This window comes from Caretta caretta, chromosome 6 (assembly GCF_965140235.1).
Source record: "Caretta caretta isolate rCarCar2 chromosome 6, rCarCar1.hap1, whole genome shotgun sequence".
Taxonomy (NCBI): Eukaryota; Metazoa; Chordata; order Testudines; family Cheloniidae; genus Caretta; species Caretta caretta.
The window spans coordinates 22,514,062-22,531,762 of record NC_134211.1 but is presented as its reverse complement, the minus strand read 5'-3'; the positions used below and the strand labels follow the sequence as shown (position 1 = coordinate 22,531,762).

The window sequence follows — 17,701 nt, the reverse complement described above, 5'->3', positions numbered from 1 at the left end:
CACACCTACTAAGAGGTAACTTGAAAAACCTCCCAGGGAAATGCTTTTTTCTTGGCTTATCGGCACAGTTTTATAGTCCAGGAATTTGGCGTGAGAACAAAACATTGATGGCAGAGTCTCTGAAAGGTGGAGCTTCGCTGATTATTCCCTCGCTGATTCAAGCTTAAAAGACTGAGCGCTCACATTACCTTCTGAAAAGACAACCACGTGTTTTTGTGGTATTTAATTCTTTGGGGATGAGCATGAGGGGATTCACTACAGCTTTTTCCATTCCCCTTTTAAATACTTTAAAATGGTGTTTCTTTCTTCCCTTCCAGTTTTGTCTTTTTCTTCGTGGCAAACATCTTCCTTTTTATTGTGACTTATTGGACACAAGCACTCATGGCCCTGATTCAGTCCCTTTACTCCTTTGTTCAGACACCAGTGGAATTGCTCTTCCTGAGGATCAGTTTGTTGGTTATTATTACATGCTCCCTCTGCTGGCTGAATGGCTACTTCTGAGCAACAGAAGAAAAAATACTGTAGGGTCAGGCATAAAGCGATGGCTTATTTAAAGAAAAAAATATTGACAGCTGAGTGGTGGACTTTAAAAAGTGAAAGGGGCCAGGTTAGCTGCACTGGACACTGAAGTAGACTTTCCACAGAACAGGTGCAATGTTAGTACAGAGAATGCAAACTTCTTACCCCTACCATATAAATGTGTCTCAACCTTGCTTTGCAGGGATAGGAGGATGATTTAGCCTTCAGTCTCATAAAGCTGGAATTCATTGGTTTATTGGAGTTGGTTTTCATTGTGAGGCTCTGAGATTTCAAAAGCCCAGTTCACACAGGCCCACCAAAATACCATTAGGGCTCAGTCATGAGCTGGTCTATGCACTTATGCAAGGGGATTACCTTGAGGGACACAAAATATCTCTGCATCACCAGTCACCTCAAATCAAGGCCCATTACTTAGGTTGAAGAGTAGCTTGCTGGAGTCAATGGGACCACTTGTGGAGTAAGGTGCTTCTCAATGTGAGTAAAAGCATCAGAATCTGGCCCGAAAACATTAAGCCAAGGGGAGAGTCATTCTTGAACCCTGTATGTTTGTGAACGTCTATGGACAGTGATTTCTCCTGCAACAGTTTTCCCTGCTGTTCCAGCATCACTAGGGTCAGAATCACTTTATTCTCAATGAACTCAAGACTGTGTGTGACACTTTACTTATGTACAAATGGATGTGCCCAGGTGCTAATGAACAGAGCTGGGTGAATTTGTTTGACAGAAACGTTTTCAACAAAAAAAATGCAGGTTCGATGACCCTGAAATATTTAGTGACTGAGTGTTGAATTGTTTCAGTCAAAAAAACTAACAAATTTCGGAAAAAAATGAAACATTTAATTCCAACACTTTTGAAGCAAAACATTTTGATTTGAAATGACTTTTCATTTTGAAATTTTCTTTAATTTTATTTCAAAAATTAAAAAGCATTTAAACCTCAAAATTGAAATGAAATGCTACAGATGAAACAAAACGTTTCATTCAACCTAAAACTAGGTTTTTTGATGACCGATTTGCTGAAAATTTTGAAAAATTTGGTTTTGGTTTGACCAGTACGTCCCTCGGCCCACACCATTTCCCACAGCTCCCATTGGCCGGGCACAGCAAACCGCGGCCAGTGGGAGCCGCGATCGGCCGAACCTGCAGACATGGCAGGTAAACAAACCGGCGGGCCCGCCAGGGGCTTTCCCTGAACAAGCGGTGTCCCAAGTTTGGGAAACACTAATCTAGTCTGTTCTCCTGCACATCTCAGGCCACAGAACCTCACCCACCCACTCCTGTAATAGACCCATAACCTCTGGCTGAGTTACTGAAGTCAAACCATGATTTAAACACTTCAAGTTACAGAGAATCCGCCATTTACTCTAGTTGAAACCAGCAAGTGACCTGTGCCCCATGTAGCAGAATCTGCAGCAAATACTTTGTGGGAGCTCAAAATCTGAGATTCTCAGCCCCAACATAAAAGAGGGTACAGTGGTTTTCAATTGGATTTCTTCCCAATATTCATTCTGTTTACATCATTCTATCTATACCATTCATTGTATCTATCAACATACATTATACCTATAGCTGGATGAATCATTAATCATTTATACTTTGGCAATCTTTCCTCTTTCTCCCTTTGCTAATTTTCCATAAACAGATTGTAACTTTCTTATCACACTTATTCGTTGTGCAAGGTTATTTCCTGTGACTAACTCTTGGGCTTGATTTCTTGATGTTAGTGCTGATTTACCCTACTCTTCCAGTACAAAACTGCCTTATAAGCTGGCTTACCTGCTCACTGGAGGATATCCTCAACCACCATAATAGCACTTGTGCTAGCTGCCCTCCCGCCCAGCCAATCCCAGCTGCTGAGATGGCGCTGCGTGGCATGGGTTCCTTTACAGTTGGCTGCTAGAATGTCTTTTTGGGGCCTAGACGTGAGCCAGAATGACCCTAAAATTGGGGAGCATTTTGACCTCACCCTCATTTAATGCCCCTTAGCCGCAGCTCAAGATAGGGGCACACTGACAACACTGAATTAACCTCTTGTTCAGTGTGCAGTGAACAAGTCCTTGTGCACCATGTTATGGATGGTTTGCTTGCTGCTTTACCAGACTCTTTGGCATATACAAAGGTAAGCATCCTAGATCTGGCTCTTTGATTTCTTACTGCAGTTTCCCTGAAAGGTTTATGGGCATTCAGTGAATAACTCACAGAAGTGCAGGTGCAAGTCTCTGCCTGATGAAGATTTGCTGGTGCCGTTGCTTTTAAGGAAATCCCGCACCAGCAGGTGAGCACATTGTGCAGGACACGACACGTGGGTTCACATTGCCCCTTTCCCACTGCCTGTGCCCCATTACCTCCATTGTCTGTCAGTCACAATTAAACCAGGGCCCTCTGGGAGGTAAAGTCTGTTCCTGAACCTTTGCCATTTTGGCTGCTGCACAAAGCTGACATTAGACTTTATGGAACCAAGGCTGGAACTGCTGGATTTCTGTCCCCTTGCCCTTTAAACACAGCTCTTCTTCTACTCCATGCCCACCTGAACACTTAGGATGTCAAACCACAGAATTCCTGATAGATAAATTAGAGTAAGAGAATATGTGTTAACGGATATTCAGGTGATCCTAATTCCCCTTTGTTCAATAGGGTACTATTGTAATAATCAGGTTCAGGCTTTGGTCAAACAATGCTCCAAGTGAGCCAGAATTGGGTCTCCCCATATGTACTGAAGGCCATGCGGCTGCTAGCAGTGATGACATTAGGGAAGGGTGATTAAACCAAGGAGAGACTGTTCCAGAATTAGTGGCTCACACAGACTGATATTTCAGGGGAGGAGCTATATCAAAAAGGTGTGTTTGGCCAAGGGTGAGGAGCGGATGCTGAACTCGGCTGAAACCTCCCCAGTAAGACCCAGTGGCAAAGTCCTGGCATGTTGGTGTAGGCAGGTATTGCCTCCATGGCTACTGCTCAGGCATGCTGCAGTGAGGTGAGGGAAGGAAGAGGAGGGCTCAAGGGGCCAGATTCTCAGCCCTGCTCCTTTCCTTTTATATCGCTCAGGCAATGCAAAGGCAGCAGCAACCTCCCAAGAGCTCCTTGCTGAGGATACCCCTAATGTGGAGGAGCCCCCAGCATAATTAGAGCTAGCAGAGCTGATTACTGCAGGTTCTGCCCTGAAGCCGCCATGCATGGGGTGTTCTGAGGGCATGTCAGAAATGGCAGAAGGAGTGGATGGTGTGTGACTTGCTCCAGCAATCGCCATCTGGTAAATGTTCCCTTGGGGGAATGTTGCCAGCTGGCACAAGTTAAAGAAACCCCCCACGCTGCTTCTAGGGAACAGGGCTGGGTAGAGAATCAGAGAGCTGTTATCACTGCCACCCGCCTTTGCTGCATTCAGCAAAAAAAATTGGCTTAAGTTAGCTGCCATCCTTTCCTGGGAACAGAACAAGCAATTTGGAAGGCTTTTACTGCCTCAGCAAAAAGGAGACCCTTCTCCCTCTTCTTCCCCTTTTTTCTCTATCTTGTCAGTTTTTTTACCTGTGCTTGGGTCCTCTCTGTCTATTTTCTGGGAGCAACATTTGCTGCCAGTAACTGATGAGGATGTTCCGTTTCCAGTTCCTCTCCAGAAAGATGCTCTGCCACACTCTCAATAGTCACTAGAAGCAGCCACACACTGGGCAGTGATTTCAGGGATGCTGATACGATAAGGGATTGAAGTAGCTTTTCGTAAGCTGTCTCATACCAACAAGGAGCCTGTGGGTATGCTGAACCCACAGCACTGAACCAATACCACTGCATGCTTTCAACATATAACTTTTGCCTCTGTAACAATATTAGAATAAATAACTTTTCCCTTTATTGGGCCCCCTGGCCCAAGAGGCAGTTGATCTAAGCTTCTTGCTTTCCACAGATGTCCTGCCAGAGTATAATTATCTTGGCCTTTTTACAGCATATTTCATGGATCATTTGCCATTGAAGGGCAATTGTTTTTAGTTAATACAGTAGGTAAATATTAACTCCATTTTTTATCATATACAGAGGAAACACTTTGGTGGGCCAGATTCACCCATGCCTTACTGGAGATTTGCTGGCATGGAACTGGAGTAATGAAGGAATAAATCACATCCCATACCCTTTTCTAGACACTTGTTAATGACACACTTATGCTGATACTTATTGAATAACTGAGGGAATTAATACCATCCATCTCCAACTGCTTTGGACCACAGTACTTAAGTTCAGCACTTGCATTCATATCATTCAGTTGTACTGAAGGGTAGTCCTGTATGGATTATGTAAGTGTTGCAGCTAACCGAGATTTAAGCAATCTTAAATCTTGTCACTTGTGCCATTATGGAAATAGTCTGCATGCTGGTAGGATTCTCACTGAAACCTTCTGACACCCCAGTTAATCTCGGATTAGAGAAAATGTGGCTTTTTTAACATAAATATCACCATAAAACACTGGGTTTATCCAGTCCTCTATTGGATAATGAAGTTTACTTAATTAACAGTGGACGGTTAGCCAAGATAGAGTGAGATTTGCTCATAGTCTCATTCCTATGAGTGTAAACCATAAACATAAATTTGGCCAAATCGAACTAGCAATGTCTTTAGGGTAAGTGGTTGTTACATTAATTTTTTTATAGTTAGTCACATTCTAGTTTACCAGTAGGGCACAAGTACAAAATGGGAAGAATTAATCCCTGGTATAACGCCAATGAATTCAGGGAATTTACACCAAAGATTAATTTGGCCCACTCGATTTGGGTCTGATCATAATCTCGAGTCCATGGTATAAAAGCATTTTGCTTAAAGGTGACCTGCAAAGTGTGAAAAAGTGAGGTTGTGTCCTTGTTTGCTTCTTTATGATGTACAAAGTAGGAAGGTTTTATTTTATTTTTTTTAATTTAAAAAAAAGAGTTGGGGTTTTTGTTTTTTTGCCTCAGAAATTTAAAATTCTACCCACTCAGATTTTGCCATAGGGTTTGTTGAATCAGCTATAAGAATTGGGAAACTTTGTTAGCCCTTAACTGGAAGGCTCCCGTCAATGGCATCAGGTCCTCACTTCCGTAAGGAACAAATTCACACAGTATTTTTTTTAAAAAGAATTTTTTTTACCAATTTCTGTATATAGTAACAATTACATTGCTGGCTGGTGCTGGCATTTGCACAAAAACACTGACAGATCTTAATAGGCTTTAGGCAGCGCTCTATGAATAATGGATTTTCAGTTCACTGGCAGTTCCAAAAAAAATCATTACAAATTTGTCCTTTCAGGTCAACCCAAAACCAATTTTTTTCAGAATTTTTGATGAAGCAAAAAAAAGAAAAAAAATCATTTTGGGGTCAAACAAAACATTTGACCCAAAACAAAAACTTTTCATTTAGATTTTGAGAGTTTGATATTTGAGGAGAGTGGTGCCTGTTGATCATTTTTTAGCTGGAAGGTTCTAGTTAAACTTCCTTTATAAGAAGACAAAGCATGCAACAAGGCCGAATGAAGAGATGAGCCCTACAGGCCTGTGCCGGAGTCATGTGCTGAAATCAGACTCTCTTTTTATTTTGCACAAAATGTTTCTCTAGCCCTCATGGATGTGACGAAGAAGCTTAATAGCATGGCCTGTCTGCATCTGACACCTGAGTTGCATACAGCCTGAAACAACAGCTCCATCAGTAGCAACCTATTCATCTTGACTGAAAATGGGTGCCATGCTGTCACTTGGTTAACCGTGCAAAGGCAGGCCTGGAACCTGATTGCCTGTATTTATGGTGCAACGTTATTGTTATAGCCATGTTGGTCCCACGATATGAGAGAAATGAGGTAGGTGAGATAATATATTTTATTGGACCAACTTGTGTTGGTAAAACAGACAAGCTTTCGAGCTCCACAGAGCTTTTCTTCTTCTATTTATGGAGTTCTGTGCCATATGGAGCTCTGAAGCTAAGCACAATGGGCTACATGATGTAATTCTAACACAGCCAATGTTGTCATTGGTTTAAGTGGGAGTTTTGTCTGGGGAAGACTGTAGGATTTGGCCTACAGAATCCATCAATGCAAGGAACTGAACGTGGGAACAGAATACACTAGGCTAAAGCAACCTTATAAACCATATGTGTAATTTTAAACACTGCAGATAGGTTAATAAATAACCGCAAATAGGGAATTCACTTGATGATTACCTGTTCTGTTCATTCCTGCTGAAGCACCTGGAGTTGGCACCTGTCAGAAAACAGGATACTGGGCTAGATGGACCATTGGTTTGACCCAATATGGCCATGTTCTTCTGTTCTTAAGCTCTTCCCTCCAAAGAGGAACCTATGGTACAGTCCAGCTTCCCCTTCTCGCTAAATGGAATGCCTTCCACCAAACAGGAATCCCTATAATTAACCAAGAGTCCTTCTTATTCCAAATATAAGGAAGCCCATTAATCATTCCCACTTCCCCTAGAAAAGAACCCTTATTGATGTGAGGAAACCCCAAACTCCCATTACTGCCAAGAGTCCCTCCAAAGAAACGTCCAAGTTACAAACTGTCCCCTCAAAAGGGGAACCACATTACAGCCAGGAACCACCCTGCAAAGATGGACCCCCCTTCATAGTCATATCCTCTACAGAGTAAACCCCATTACAGGCAAAAGCACTCCAAATAGTATAGAGTCCCCAGAGAGATCATAGAATCATAGAATATCAGGGTTGGAAGGGACCACAGGAGGTCATCTAGTCCAACCCCCTGCTCAAAGCAGGATCAATCCCCAATTTTTGCCCCAGATCCCTAAATGGCCCCCTCAAGGATTAAACTCACAACCCTGGGTTTAGCAGGCTAATGCTCAAACCCCCTGAGCTATCTCTCCCCCCAAACACTGGTCTCTCACACTGCAAAAAGGACTATACCCCAGAATCCATTTCCATCCTCAAAAGATAAGACCAGCTACAACCAGTAACCCCACTTCCATAGTACAGCCAGAAATTCTATTACCTGGGTGCAGTAGTTTTCAAACTGGGGATGTGCTCCCCGGGGGACACGGAATGTATTCTGTGGGAGGGTGAGCAGTTCTCTGCCCTCAGATCTGGGCAGCCGGACAGCAGCAGCTGCTGGCTAGGCACGCAGCTCTGAAGTCAACGCCGCCATCAGCAGCAGCGAAGGGTGTCAATGCCGTACCATACCACCCTTACTTCTCCGCTGCTGCTGGCAGTGATGGTGCCTTCAGAGCTGGGTGCCCGGCCAGCCACCACTCTCTGCGCAGCCTTCGGAGGTATATGTACTTGTATGGCAGAAGTGGGGTAAGGGGCTGGTAAATGACTACAGACACAAAGAAAGCGGGTATGATCAAAAATAAGTTTAAGAACCACTGCGTGCGTGTATCTTTAATAAGGTCTGACACACAGGTCTGCTGGCAGGAAATGATTTTTCATTTCCTGGCTCCAGTCAGGGTTCTGAAAGGATCTGGTGAGCAAGAATGATGGACTGCAAAGACCAACAAACTGCGCAGATCTGTATCTCCTATTGCCACATGTTTTGCAGAACCTGCTGTGGGGGTGCATGGGTATACAGATGAATATCAGGGCTCATTAGAGTCAAAACTTAAACTCCATACTAAGCAAGGGATAAACTGCTTTGTGCAGGATGAAGTCTGTGTGGGCAGCTTGCTTTCCGTCCCTTAAATAACGTTGCATTCTTGGCATCAGAATTCCCTGTTATGATGAAGCCAATACCTGCCTTGTTATCAAAAGCATTTTTACAGACTGTCATTAAAGTGTGTCACAAAACTTTGCTGTTTAGAAATATTTGCAGGGGGAGAGGAGGTAGTATTTTTTTTTAGGCGAGGGGAAGAATCAATTCAAATATGAAAGGATGGCAATGAGAAAAGATGTTTAGATCTCAAATATAAATTTAGCATGTATTAAATTCAAACATGGTGATGTGGAATATATATATTTTTAAATGACAACTCCTTTTTCCATCCTGTTAGACAAGGGGTGGGCAAACTTTTTGGCCCGAGGGCCACATCGGGGTTGCAAAACTGTATGGAGGGCTTGGGTTGGGAAGGCTGTGCCTCCCCAAACAGTCTGGCCCCACCCCCTATCTGACCCCTCCCACTTCCCGCCCCCTGACTGTCCCCCTCAGAACTCCCCACCCATCCAACCCCCCCTGCTCCTTGTCCCCTGACTGCCCCCTCCTGGGACCACCCATCTCCTATCCCCCAGGACCACCATCCCCTATTCCTGTTCCCTGTCCCCTGACTGGTCCCTCCTGAACCTCCGCCCCATCCAACCACCCCATGCTCCCTGTCCCTTGACTATGCCCTGGGATCCTCTGCCCCTTATCCAACCCCCAAACCCCAGCCCCCTTACCATGCCACTCAGAATAGCATGTCTGGCAGCCATGCCACGCCTTGCCACACGCTGCCGTGCTGCCCTGCATAAGCGCGCAGCCCCGCCACCCAGAGTGCTGCCCGCGTGGTGGTGTAGCTGTGGGGGAAGGGGAACAGCGGGGGAGGGGGAACAGCGGGGGAGGGGCCAGGGGCTAGCCTCCAGTGCCAGGTGTTCAGGGGCCAGGCAGGACGGTCCCACTGGCCGGATGTGGCCCGCAGGCCATAGTTTGCCCACCACTGTGTTAGAGGGAGGTAAGCACTTGATCCATGGACTCTGCTTCTCCAATGTAACCAAGCATTTAAGCCCACAGCTCAATGTACATATGAGTCCTGTACCTCATTTCCTTCTCTTTCTACATGCCATCCTGTAGGCTTCCACACAGCCAAACCAGGTGTATTAATTCATGATGAGTAGCTGAGGTAGATGTTACACAAACATAGCTGGGATAGGATAGCCACTTCTGATGTTGCACAAACAGGCATTACTGACTTTTTCTAACCCCTCACCCCAATTCAGTGCCAATTAAATCAATGCAAAGACTCCTGATGACTTCAGCGGGAGTTGAATTGATCCTTATGGGAGGCTTGCTGTATGCAGTGTTGTTGTCGCTGTGTTGGTCCCAGGATATTAGACAGACAGGGTGGTTGAGGTAATATCTTTTATTGGACCAACTTCTGTTCCTGAGAGAGACAAGCTTTCTGGCTACACAGAGTTCTTCCTCAGGTCTGGGGAAAGTACTCAGAGTGTCACTGCTACATGCAAGCTGGGACAGATTGTTTAGAATAAGTAGTTAAGGACCATTTCAAGGGACCATTCAGGGTGAAGTGGCTAGTTAACACTGTTGGCATGCTGACATTTCTATCATATCAGGGTTAATTTCAGGACTCCTGATACCCACTGCAGCAGTCTTTTGTAGCCCATCAATGTTCCATTTAAACATCTGGTCCTAAATGTATAATAAAGTAAAGCAGGGGGGGGTTACCTCCATATATTGGGAGCCTAGGTAGACATGAAATGGATAATGATATCTTGGCCACATGAAATCATATCAAGAATGGGACAAAGTTTAACATACCTATTGCCAGTCTAGATGCAAAACCTTTAATTGCATAAATTATTTAAAACATTGTTATGCCTAAAACAATGGAAAGAGATCACCAGCTCTATGTCTTGACATAACTTGAGGTGCCTCTTTTTATAATAGCTATCCCAAAAAATGTCTGGTCTGGGGTAGAATGGTAAGAGAAAGCAATGTGGGTACGAATGGTGGATTTGCATTTTTTATTCCATGTAATACTTTGTCATGGTATGAGACCCAAGAGAGGGTTAATTTAACTCTCAATGGTTGATGGGTGCTAGTGGCCAGCCGTAGAGTAGAATCTATCAATGAAACTCTTGTGATGATATAAAGCTTCTGTCTTGTGTTCCACTTACTGTACTGTGTATCCTTGGTGATGAATGCCTGCTTAGATGACGTGCATTTAGCAGGCCAAAAGATGGGTGGAATAGATGATACATAATAGGATGGAAGCTAACTTTTAGCATACAATACACCATAACTACAGAGGTTGGCTTCTATGTCATTAACTCGTCTGCCTTATTTGGCATGGATGCATGTATTTAAACTATGCCCGTGGCTATGCACATACAGATTTATTCCAAATTGCTAGGTGGGTAGACTACAATTTCCGCTTACCAATGAGTGTGCAAATATTGCCACAGATTTCTGCTAGATGCACTTTTCACACACAATGTAACTACATGGCCCTCAATTTTCAATTCCTGTGAGTAAGTGCAGCTATTTTTATTTGATGACTGACTGACTACTGGATCATCATTCACCAGAAGCAGCTCTTCAGGCATTTCTAATGCATAAAGAACAAAGTTGAAAACAGAGAGGACCTGATAATGGGCTACAGATAATATGTCTGAAAATAACCCCAAATCGTCTGAAAATGGCTGCTTTCTAGTAAATTAAACCTGATCTTTCCCATGTTTTGTTTTAGCAGACATAGCATCATAATGCTGGTACAGAAGAGCCTAGCCTTGGGACCCAGAATCTAGACCTCTACAGATTCTATCACGTAGAGAGCCAAAATAGTTATTCAACTGACTTAGAAAATCTGGCACTTTGCTGCTTAGGCCTTCGACAGATCTCCCTTCCCTTTAAAGCTCTGAAGGCTCAAGAGTGCTGGTGAATAAACACATAAAGAGCTCTCACATCTGAAATGAGTTTTTAATCATTTAAAGCAAAAGAAACTACGGTAAAACTAAACAAAAGAGACTCTGTCTCTTTTGTACACAAATAAATAGAGCACAGTTACAAATGGTCAGAGAGGGCACAGAAGAGGAGGAAGTCAGAAAAGGCAAAGCATTGATTTACTCTTGGAAGATGAGACTGGTGCATAGACCCTCCTAGTACTTTTTGTGCGCCATGACTTTTCTCCCCTTCATTTCAGTATTTTCTGAATGGCCCGCTTGACACGTTGGATGGTACTCTTTTCTTCACTTTCCTTGGACTGTTCGTTGCTCTTGGAATTTTCTGAGGAGTTGGATTCTGTGCACTTAGTGTCAAGACATTCACAACGGTCCACATGCAGGTAGCGGTGCATCACAGATTTCCCATTGGGGCATTGCAGTAGAACTTGCTTCTTGCTAGTCGCTGCCTCCCTGCAGCAGGAACACTTGTGCTCCATGGAGTTGGCCTCAGCAGAGTATCTGTTTGTTAGTGTGGAAAAAGATACCATTACACTTTGCCATAAGCTGGCATGCATTAGAGAGAGAAAGAGAGAGAGTGAAATGAAGTACGATGAGCAATTTTGGTGAATAAGCTGCTGTAAGGAATTGGGAATAATATGTAAAAGGGGCCCTCTGATGGTGAGAGTTAGGGGAGCTGCTGCTTTAGCTCAGCTGGCAGAATGCTAGGCACCCAGGTTCAAGTATCATGTAGTCTGCTGTTTTAAAAACCAAGCCATCAAGGCTAGGATTTTGAAAGGGGCTTAAGGGAATTAGGCACCCAACTCCTATTGGAAGTCACTGGGAGTTGGGTGCCCAATTTCCTTAGGCTCCTTTGAAATCCCTGCCCCAAACCATTTAAGTTAGATACTTTCTGTTCACAGCAGATCAGATGTAGTGTAGCCAGCTTCAATATAACCCTCCCTGCATCATCCTTCCAATGAAACCAGCCCTAACCATCCTATAAGGATCAGCCTAACTTAGACAGTAAACTCTTTGTGTCAGGGGCCATCTTTTTATGTTTATATACAGTGGCTACCCCAACGGGATCCTGACTGGGGCCTGTTGGTACTGCAGCAGTACAAATAAATAATCCCCATGAGGAATTTATGATTCATTTTCCACATTAACCAAAAACGGGCTTTCCTCCAGATAAGGGCTGCCAATTGTATTCAATGATAGGCTGCAAAGGATCATTCCAGTGGGAAATTCTGGTTATAGACTTAATTTGTCAGATGGTGTTCAGGAGCTGTATTCCAGGTTTCTTGCCAGGTTTTAGCAGCTATACCTCTGGTTTCTTCAAAGTTCTCTCATTCCAGAGCAATAATACTGACTCCATTATTTCAGGAGTCACAGACAGCCCTTGAGCACGCATCCTTTCAGTTCTTTACCACACAACAAGTGTCTCCCTCTGAATCCTTCTCACAAAGTGTATTTCAATAAAGTGTCTCTCTCTCTTCCCTCCTCCCGTTATATGTTCGTCATTGGAAAGTAGCTTCTCTGCTGTTGAAGTTCAGACATGGCTACCATTAGGATATTCCTTGCAATGGGAATGAACTCAATGCCACATATCCAAGTTGCTCTAACACAAATGACAAATGAGCTGGCTCTCGCTTTGTAGGCAATAAGAAATCAACATAGCTCTCTGGAAGCAAAGATGCAGCCCCATGTGTCCTTTTGCTTTGGACTTCATCAACCCTTCAGCCAGTTTCACCAAACCAGTTACAAATTTCAGTACTCATGAGACTGGGAGTCAAGCCAGTTCTAGCTCTTCTACCATTCTTCAGCCTGGCTATGTATTGTCCCTTTTATAGGAACAGTCTATATGTCAATTAAATTCAGCATCTCCTTGCCTGCTTCACTTTACTTACATTGAGAAGGTTCCACATGATCCTTCACATTGAGTCAGGTAGACTTTGTCCACAGAACGGCAGCCCTTATGGGTGATATGGTCCCAGATTTGGGTGACAGAACACGGTGATGGGCTTTCAAGAGGTATGCCTGTGGGAGAAAAGAGTGGGAAAGCCCTTCAGTCAAATGGCTCCAAAAGCACCATGCTGCTTCATCACAGGCTGTGAGTCACTGATGCTTTGAAATAACTGTGTGTAAAACACAAAAGTAGCCAGAAAGGCCAAACACCTTAGCATTCAGCTTTAGCCCTTAAACTGTAGCTGTCTATTGATTGCCTGGAGAACAGACTATCTACTGAACATGTCCCTAATTGGAGCCGCTGAATGGCAAAGGAAATGATGAAACAAGTGAGGAAGAGAGAGAATGGTTCATTTATCATATATTGTTTAGGTTTATAGAAAATCAAACTATGTGAGAGCGTTTGGGAGTCTGTGGAGAAAAGAGTGAAGGCTGATTAAATCAAAACAATGATTTCAGAATTATTATTGTTTGGTGCTATCAATGTTACTAGTGTCCAGATCAGTGCTCAGGAGCATGTTTTGCTAAGCCACATGCAGTAGCCAGTTATTAGAGGTGTGTCAAATAAACTGCTGGCAGGAATTGTAACATACCAGCTTCCAGGGCAGAGTTTCAAACCCAAGGCCAGAAAGAAAACTCTTATAATTCTTATCTAGATATTTCTATGGCCCACTTCACTGCATTAGGCACTGAACTCAACAATTCAGAAGGGAAAGTCAGAAAACCCCCCGAAATACAGTAGATGAGCTACATTAGGAATGTCTTCCGATGCCATTGAGTTAGGTCCTTTCCTTCACCTGCCTTTCCTGTCTCAAAAGGCACTTTTGCTGCAAAGCCCCCTGTATGGCAGCACCGATTTATTAATAACAACAAAATCTGCTATGTGACCACATACTCAGCCAAGGCTTTTGCTGTGTAAATAATTTACTTTTCTCAGCTTAGACTGAAAGCTGCTTGGGGCAGAGTCAGCGTCTGACTGTTCTGAGCATACTTTATATGCTCCACAAAATAACTAGTATGAATGTACTTGCATCTGTTTAAATTAATATGTATTAGCAATAGCTTTCAGATAGGAAAAACCGGTCCCCATTTTGTTTTGTAGTGACTATATGAACACTGAGTAATTATACTCACATGTTTTACAGCAACCATTAGGCAGCAGCGTAACAGTGCCCTGAAAACAAATCAGAAAAAAATATCTTATCTGTATTTTAAAAAAAGTATCTTATCTGCATGCACAGTGGGGAAAAATAATTTGTTCCATGGCAGGAATTACTGGTTGAAATTGTGTGGCCTGTGTTATGCAGGTGGTCAGATTAGATGATCATGATGGTCTTTTCTGGCCTTAATATCTATGAATTCACAATGGAATCTGTTGGAATATGTAATTCTCTGAAGGAAAGGCTTGTGACATATAAAGCTCACCACTTACAAATTACTGTTTACCATGAATTGCACGCTGTTTTGTCTGACATACCACAGTATTTCCTAATACTTTCAATAGGAAATAAGTGTGGGGTAACCCTTATTTATTGCAACCACTGTGTCTACAGGACACTCATGAAAATATGCTGTCTCATACAAACAGGATCCTGCAGACTATAGTGCGATAGGACATTATAGCCCACTACTGGTCAATTTTTAAGCCATGGGACACTAATTACCTACTATAAACCTCAGAACCCATCAATAAATATGTAGTATATGCACCATATGTCCCTTTTGCAGGATGGAAGCATGCTTCAAGTAAATTAGTACAACAAAAAATCATAACCCCCTCCCCCGGGCTTAAATTCTTATCTACTATTTCCCGGAGCCCCTCCACGCCCCTCCTCATTTGGGGCTTGCGGCTTCAGCCCTGCGGGAGGTGCCAGGGCTTCGGGCTTCAGACACGGGGCATTCCAGGGCACGCCCCACAGGTTTGAAAATATTTGCCAGAGCTCCACTCCAGACAGCACCGGCTGAATTTGAGCCCCGATAATAACAGTTATAGCAGCTCCTCTGCCCAGTAGTGTCTTTTGATAGTAAGGTGGCTGGATCAAACTAAAATGCATTGCCAAAAGGGATGAGAGTGAATGTCCCAAATTTACTTACAGCTTTACAATTCTCCTCATTGAACGATGGGCAGGTAATCTCTGAGGTGGAGGAGATGAGCTGACCTTTGATCGACACACAGCTATAAACGGTGCAGTTGTTTTTTGGATCGTTTTCCATTTCACCAGGCTGTATACAAAAAGGAAATTCCACATACTCAGAAGGATTCAGAATGGGCTTAGACAGAAATCTTCCTATCTTCTGAAAAAACTCTCCTCATTTCTCAGCATAAAAATACTAGATAAATAACTGCCTTGGTTAGCAGGGTAGTGACTGTATTGTGGGGTCCCATGGGTGGAGGGGATCTTTGGAGCTCGATATGGAATTTTCCTTGGGAAAGAAAAAAATCCCTGTGTGGAACCAAGGGATTCTGGAGATAAGGACAAATAAGTGGGTGATATTTTGATTAGGGATGATGAGTAAACTGGTAGCTATTAAATAGGAATAGCCCTTTACTCAAAAAAGGCAACACAATTGAATCATGTTCAAGCTTTTCTGGGACCTTTCCACTTCTTGGTCAAAAAAACTGCAAGAAAGGCTCTTCTCATAGTATTTCTGAGAAAGGTTGGAGATCTTATCAGATCAGGCTGTCTTCCAGATCAGAGAAATTCAGATAACTTTCTTTCAGATGAGCAGCTGAACTTTTAAATGCACATCTGAATTTAACCACTGAACCTTTCCTTTCCCCCATCACTAATTGCCATGTCTTTCCTCCCAGTTAACACTTTGAAGAATACAACAGGAATGCTACAAGTTTGGTAGACTCCTAAGAACAGCAGCACACTTACATTCAAGATGAGGACAGTGTTGTCATCCTTATTTACAACACACTTGGTCTGCACGCATTTTGGACAGCATTCCCCTTTCACATCTTTAAGTTCATATCCCTAGGAATTAAAAAAGCACTAGGTTAAAAGAAATATTTGAGAAACAAACAAAAATGTAATAGTCTGAGCACCAGATTAAGGCGCTCTGTAAAAACCCAGCTAAATAGCAGCACTGATTATGATTTTAAGGATAATCTAGATCTGTCGTGTTTTCTAACAGACGGAGATCACCAGGTGAAGAGAAAAGGGATAATGAAAGTAGAAAATAAATGGAGGCAACAAAGGCATTATAATAACTACACTGTGCTTAGATGTCACTTTATCTTCAAAGCATTTTTTAAAACACGGTTAGCTAATCCTCACAACATGACTCTGATGCTCATAAGTATTATTATCACCATCTTTAAGATGCAGAAAACTGATTGCCCAAGGTGAGCCAATGTCAGAGCTCGAATTAGGACCTAGGAATTCCCACTCATTTGTTTAGAACATACCTCTCTCAAGCATGGCTACTTTTCAAGAAAATGTGCATGAAAAATTTTTTTTTTTAAAGTTTGTTACTTACTGGCTGGCACACTTTAATGCACGGAATGTGCTTGCATGAGATGACATTCAGACCACTACTGTTCGATTTGTCAGTGCAGACACAAGTGTGGCACTTATCAGCAAGGACTGGGGAACCAGGCTAGATGTTTTTTTAAAAAGCAAGAGTTCTGGTATTAGCAAGGCATGATGTGTATGAGAAACGTATCTCTAATATCCAATACTTCCCCCACAAACAAACATCCACTAGGGGAAACACGTCATAGACACAGAGGACAAATATTCATGCTATGCATTATGGTGCATACGAAGTGGGTAACTTAATATCTGTCTGTATTAAATAAATAAAATAATTACTGGAGCCAATAGAATTATAGGGGATGTAAGCCAGTACAGAATGTGGCCCTTACCCATCCCTCTTTATTTGTGACAGCAAGGCCTTAATATCGTGCAGCAAAGTGCTGATGTTAAATGTGCCTTAATTTTTTAGGGACATGTACATTGTGTATTAAGAACAAATCTTTATATCCATGATGCTGCTGCTTAGAGCCAGTGCTTCATTCTCTCTTACCTGCAGCAACTTTCTCTGAAAAGTGTTACACTCTGTGTAACAGATAAACCCCTGACTACAGCTTGGGGTGGTGGGGGGAGCGGGGAAGTTGTCTCTAAAAATTAATTGTACCAAATGCAAACTGCCTCAAAGCACGTAAATTAAAGAGTGTTCTTGGGACTCAAATGTTTCTTGGGACCCATGAGTCCTTCTCATGAAGAAATGGAAACTTACCAAGTACTCAGCATTCTGAAGCACACAAACCTTCTTGGGAACTGTGAAATAAGGCAAAAGTTGTATGGTTATACATGCAAGGAAAGTGCCAAATTTTATTATCCCAGTCATGCAAATTTCCTCCACAAATAATCACAACAGAAATGTTAAAAGTGTCACCCAGATTCTCTTTTTGCAGTGCAAATTGTGCAATACATGGACACAAATATTGTAAGGTACAATTTGCACCCACAAAAGAGAAAGGCTGTCTGGTTTGAATATCTATATCCCAGGTTTTACATCCCAGGATGTCCACTGGACAGTTGCAAACTGTTTCCTGATATGTTTAGTTGGAACTATCCAGGAATGGTCATCTGCTTTTCCTATCGCTAAAGTTCATAGGGACAAT

The 17,701-nt window shown here is 42.9% G+C and overlaps 1 protein-coding gene across 1 annotated transcript in view; it reads right to left on the bottom strand.

Annotated features, from left to right (window-relative positions):
- Window positions 1-11,170: 11,170 nt before the first annotated feature.
- Window positions 11,171-17,701, bottom strand: part of MUC2 (mucin 2, oligomeric mucus/gel-forming) — a 69,788-nt gene continuing 63,257 nt past the window's right edge. The window contains 7 exon segments of the mRNA XM_075130040.1: window positions 11,171-11,619; window positions 13,008-13,137; window positions 14,200-14,239; window positions 15,160-15,288; window positions 15,948-16,046; window positions 16,552-16,671; window positions 17,314-17,354. Of these exon segments, the coding sequence (XP_074986141.1) occupies window positions 11,352-11,619; window positions 13,008-13,137; window positions 14,200-14,239; window positions 15,160-15,288; window positions 15,948-16,046; window positions 16,552-16,671; window positions 17,314-17,354 (827 nt within the window). The 3' untranslated portion in view covers window positions 11,171-11,351.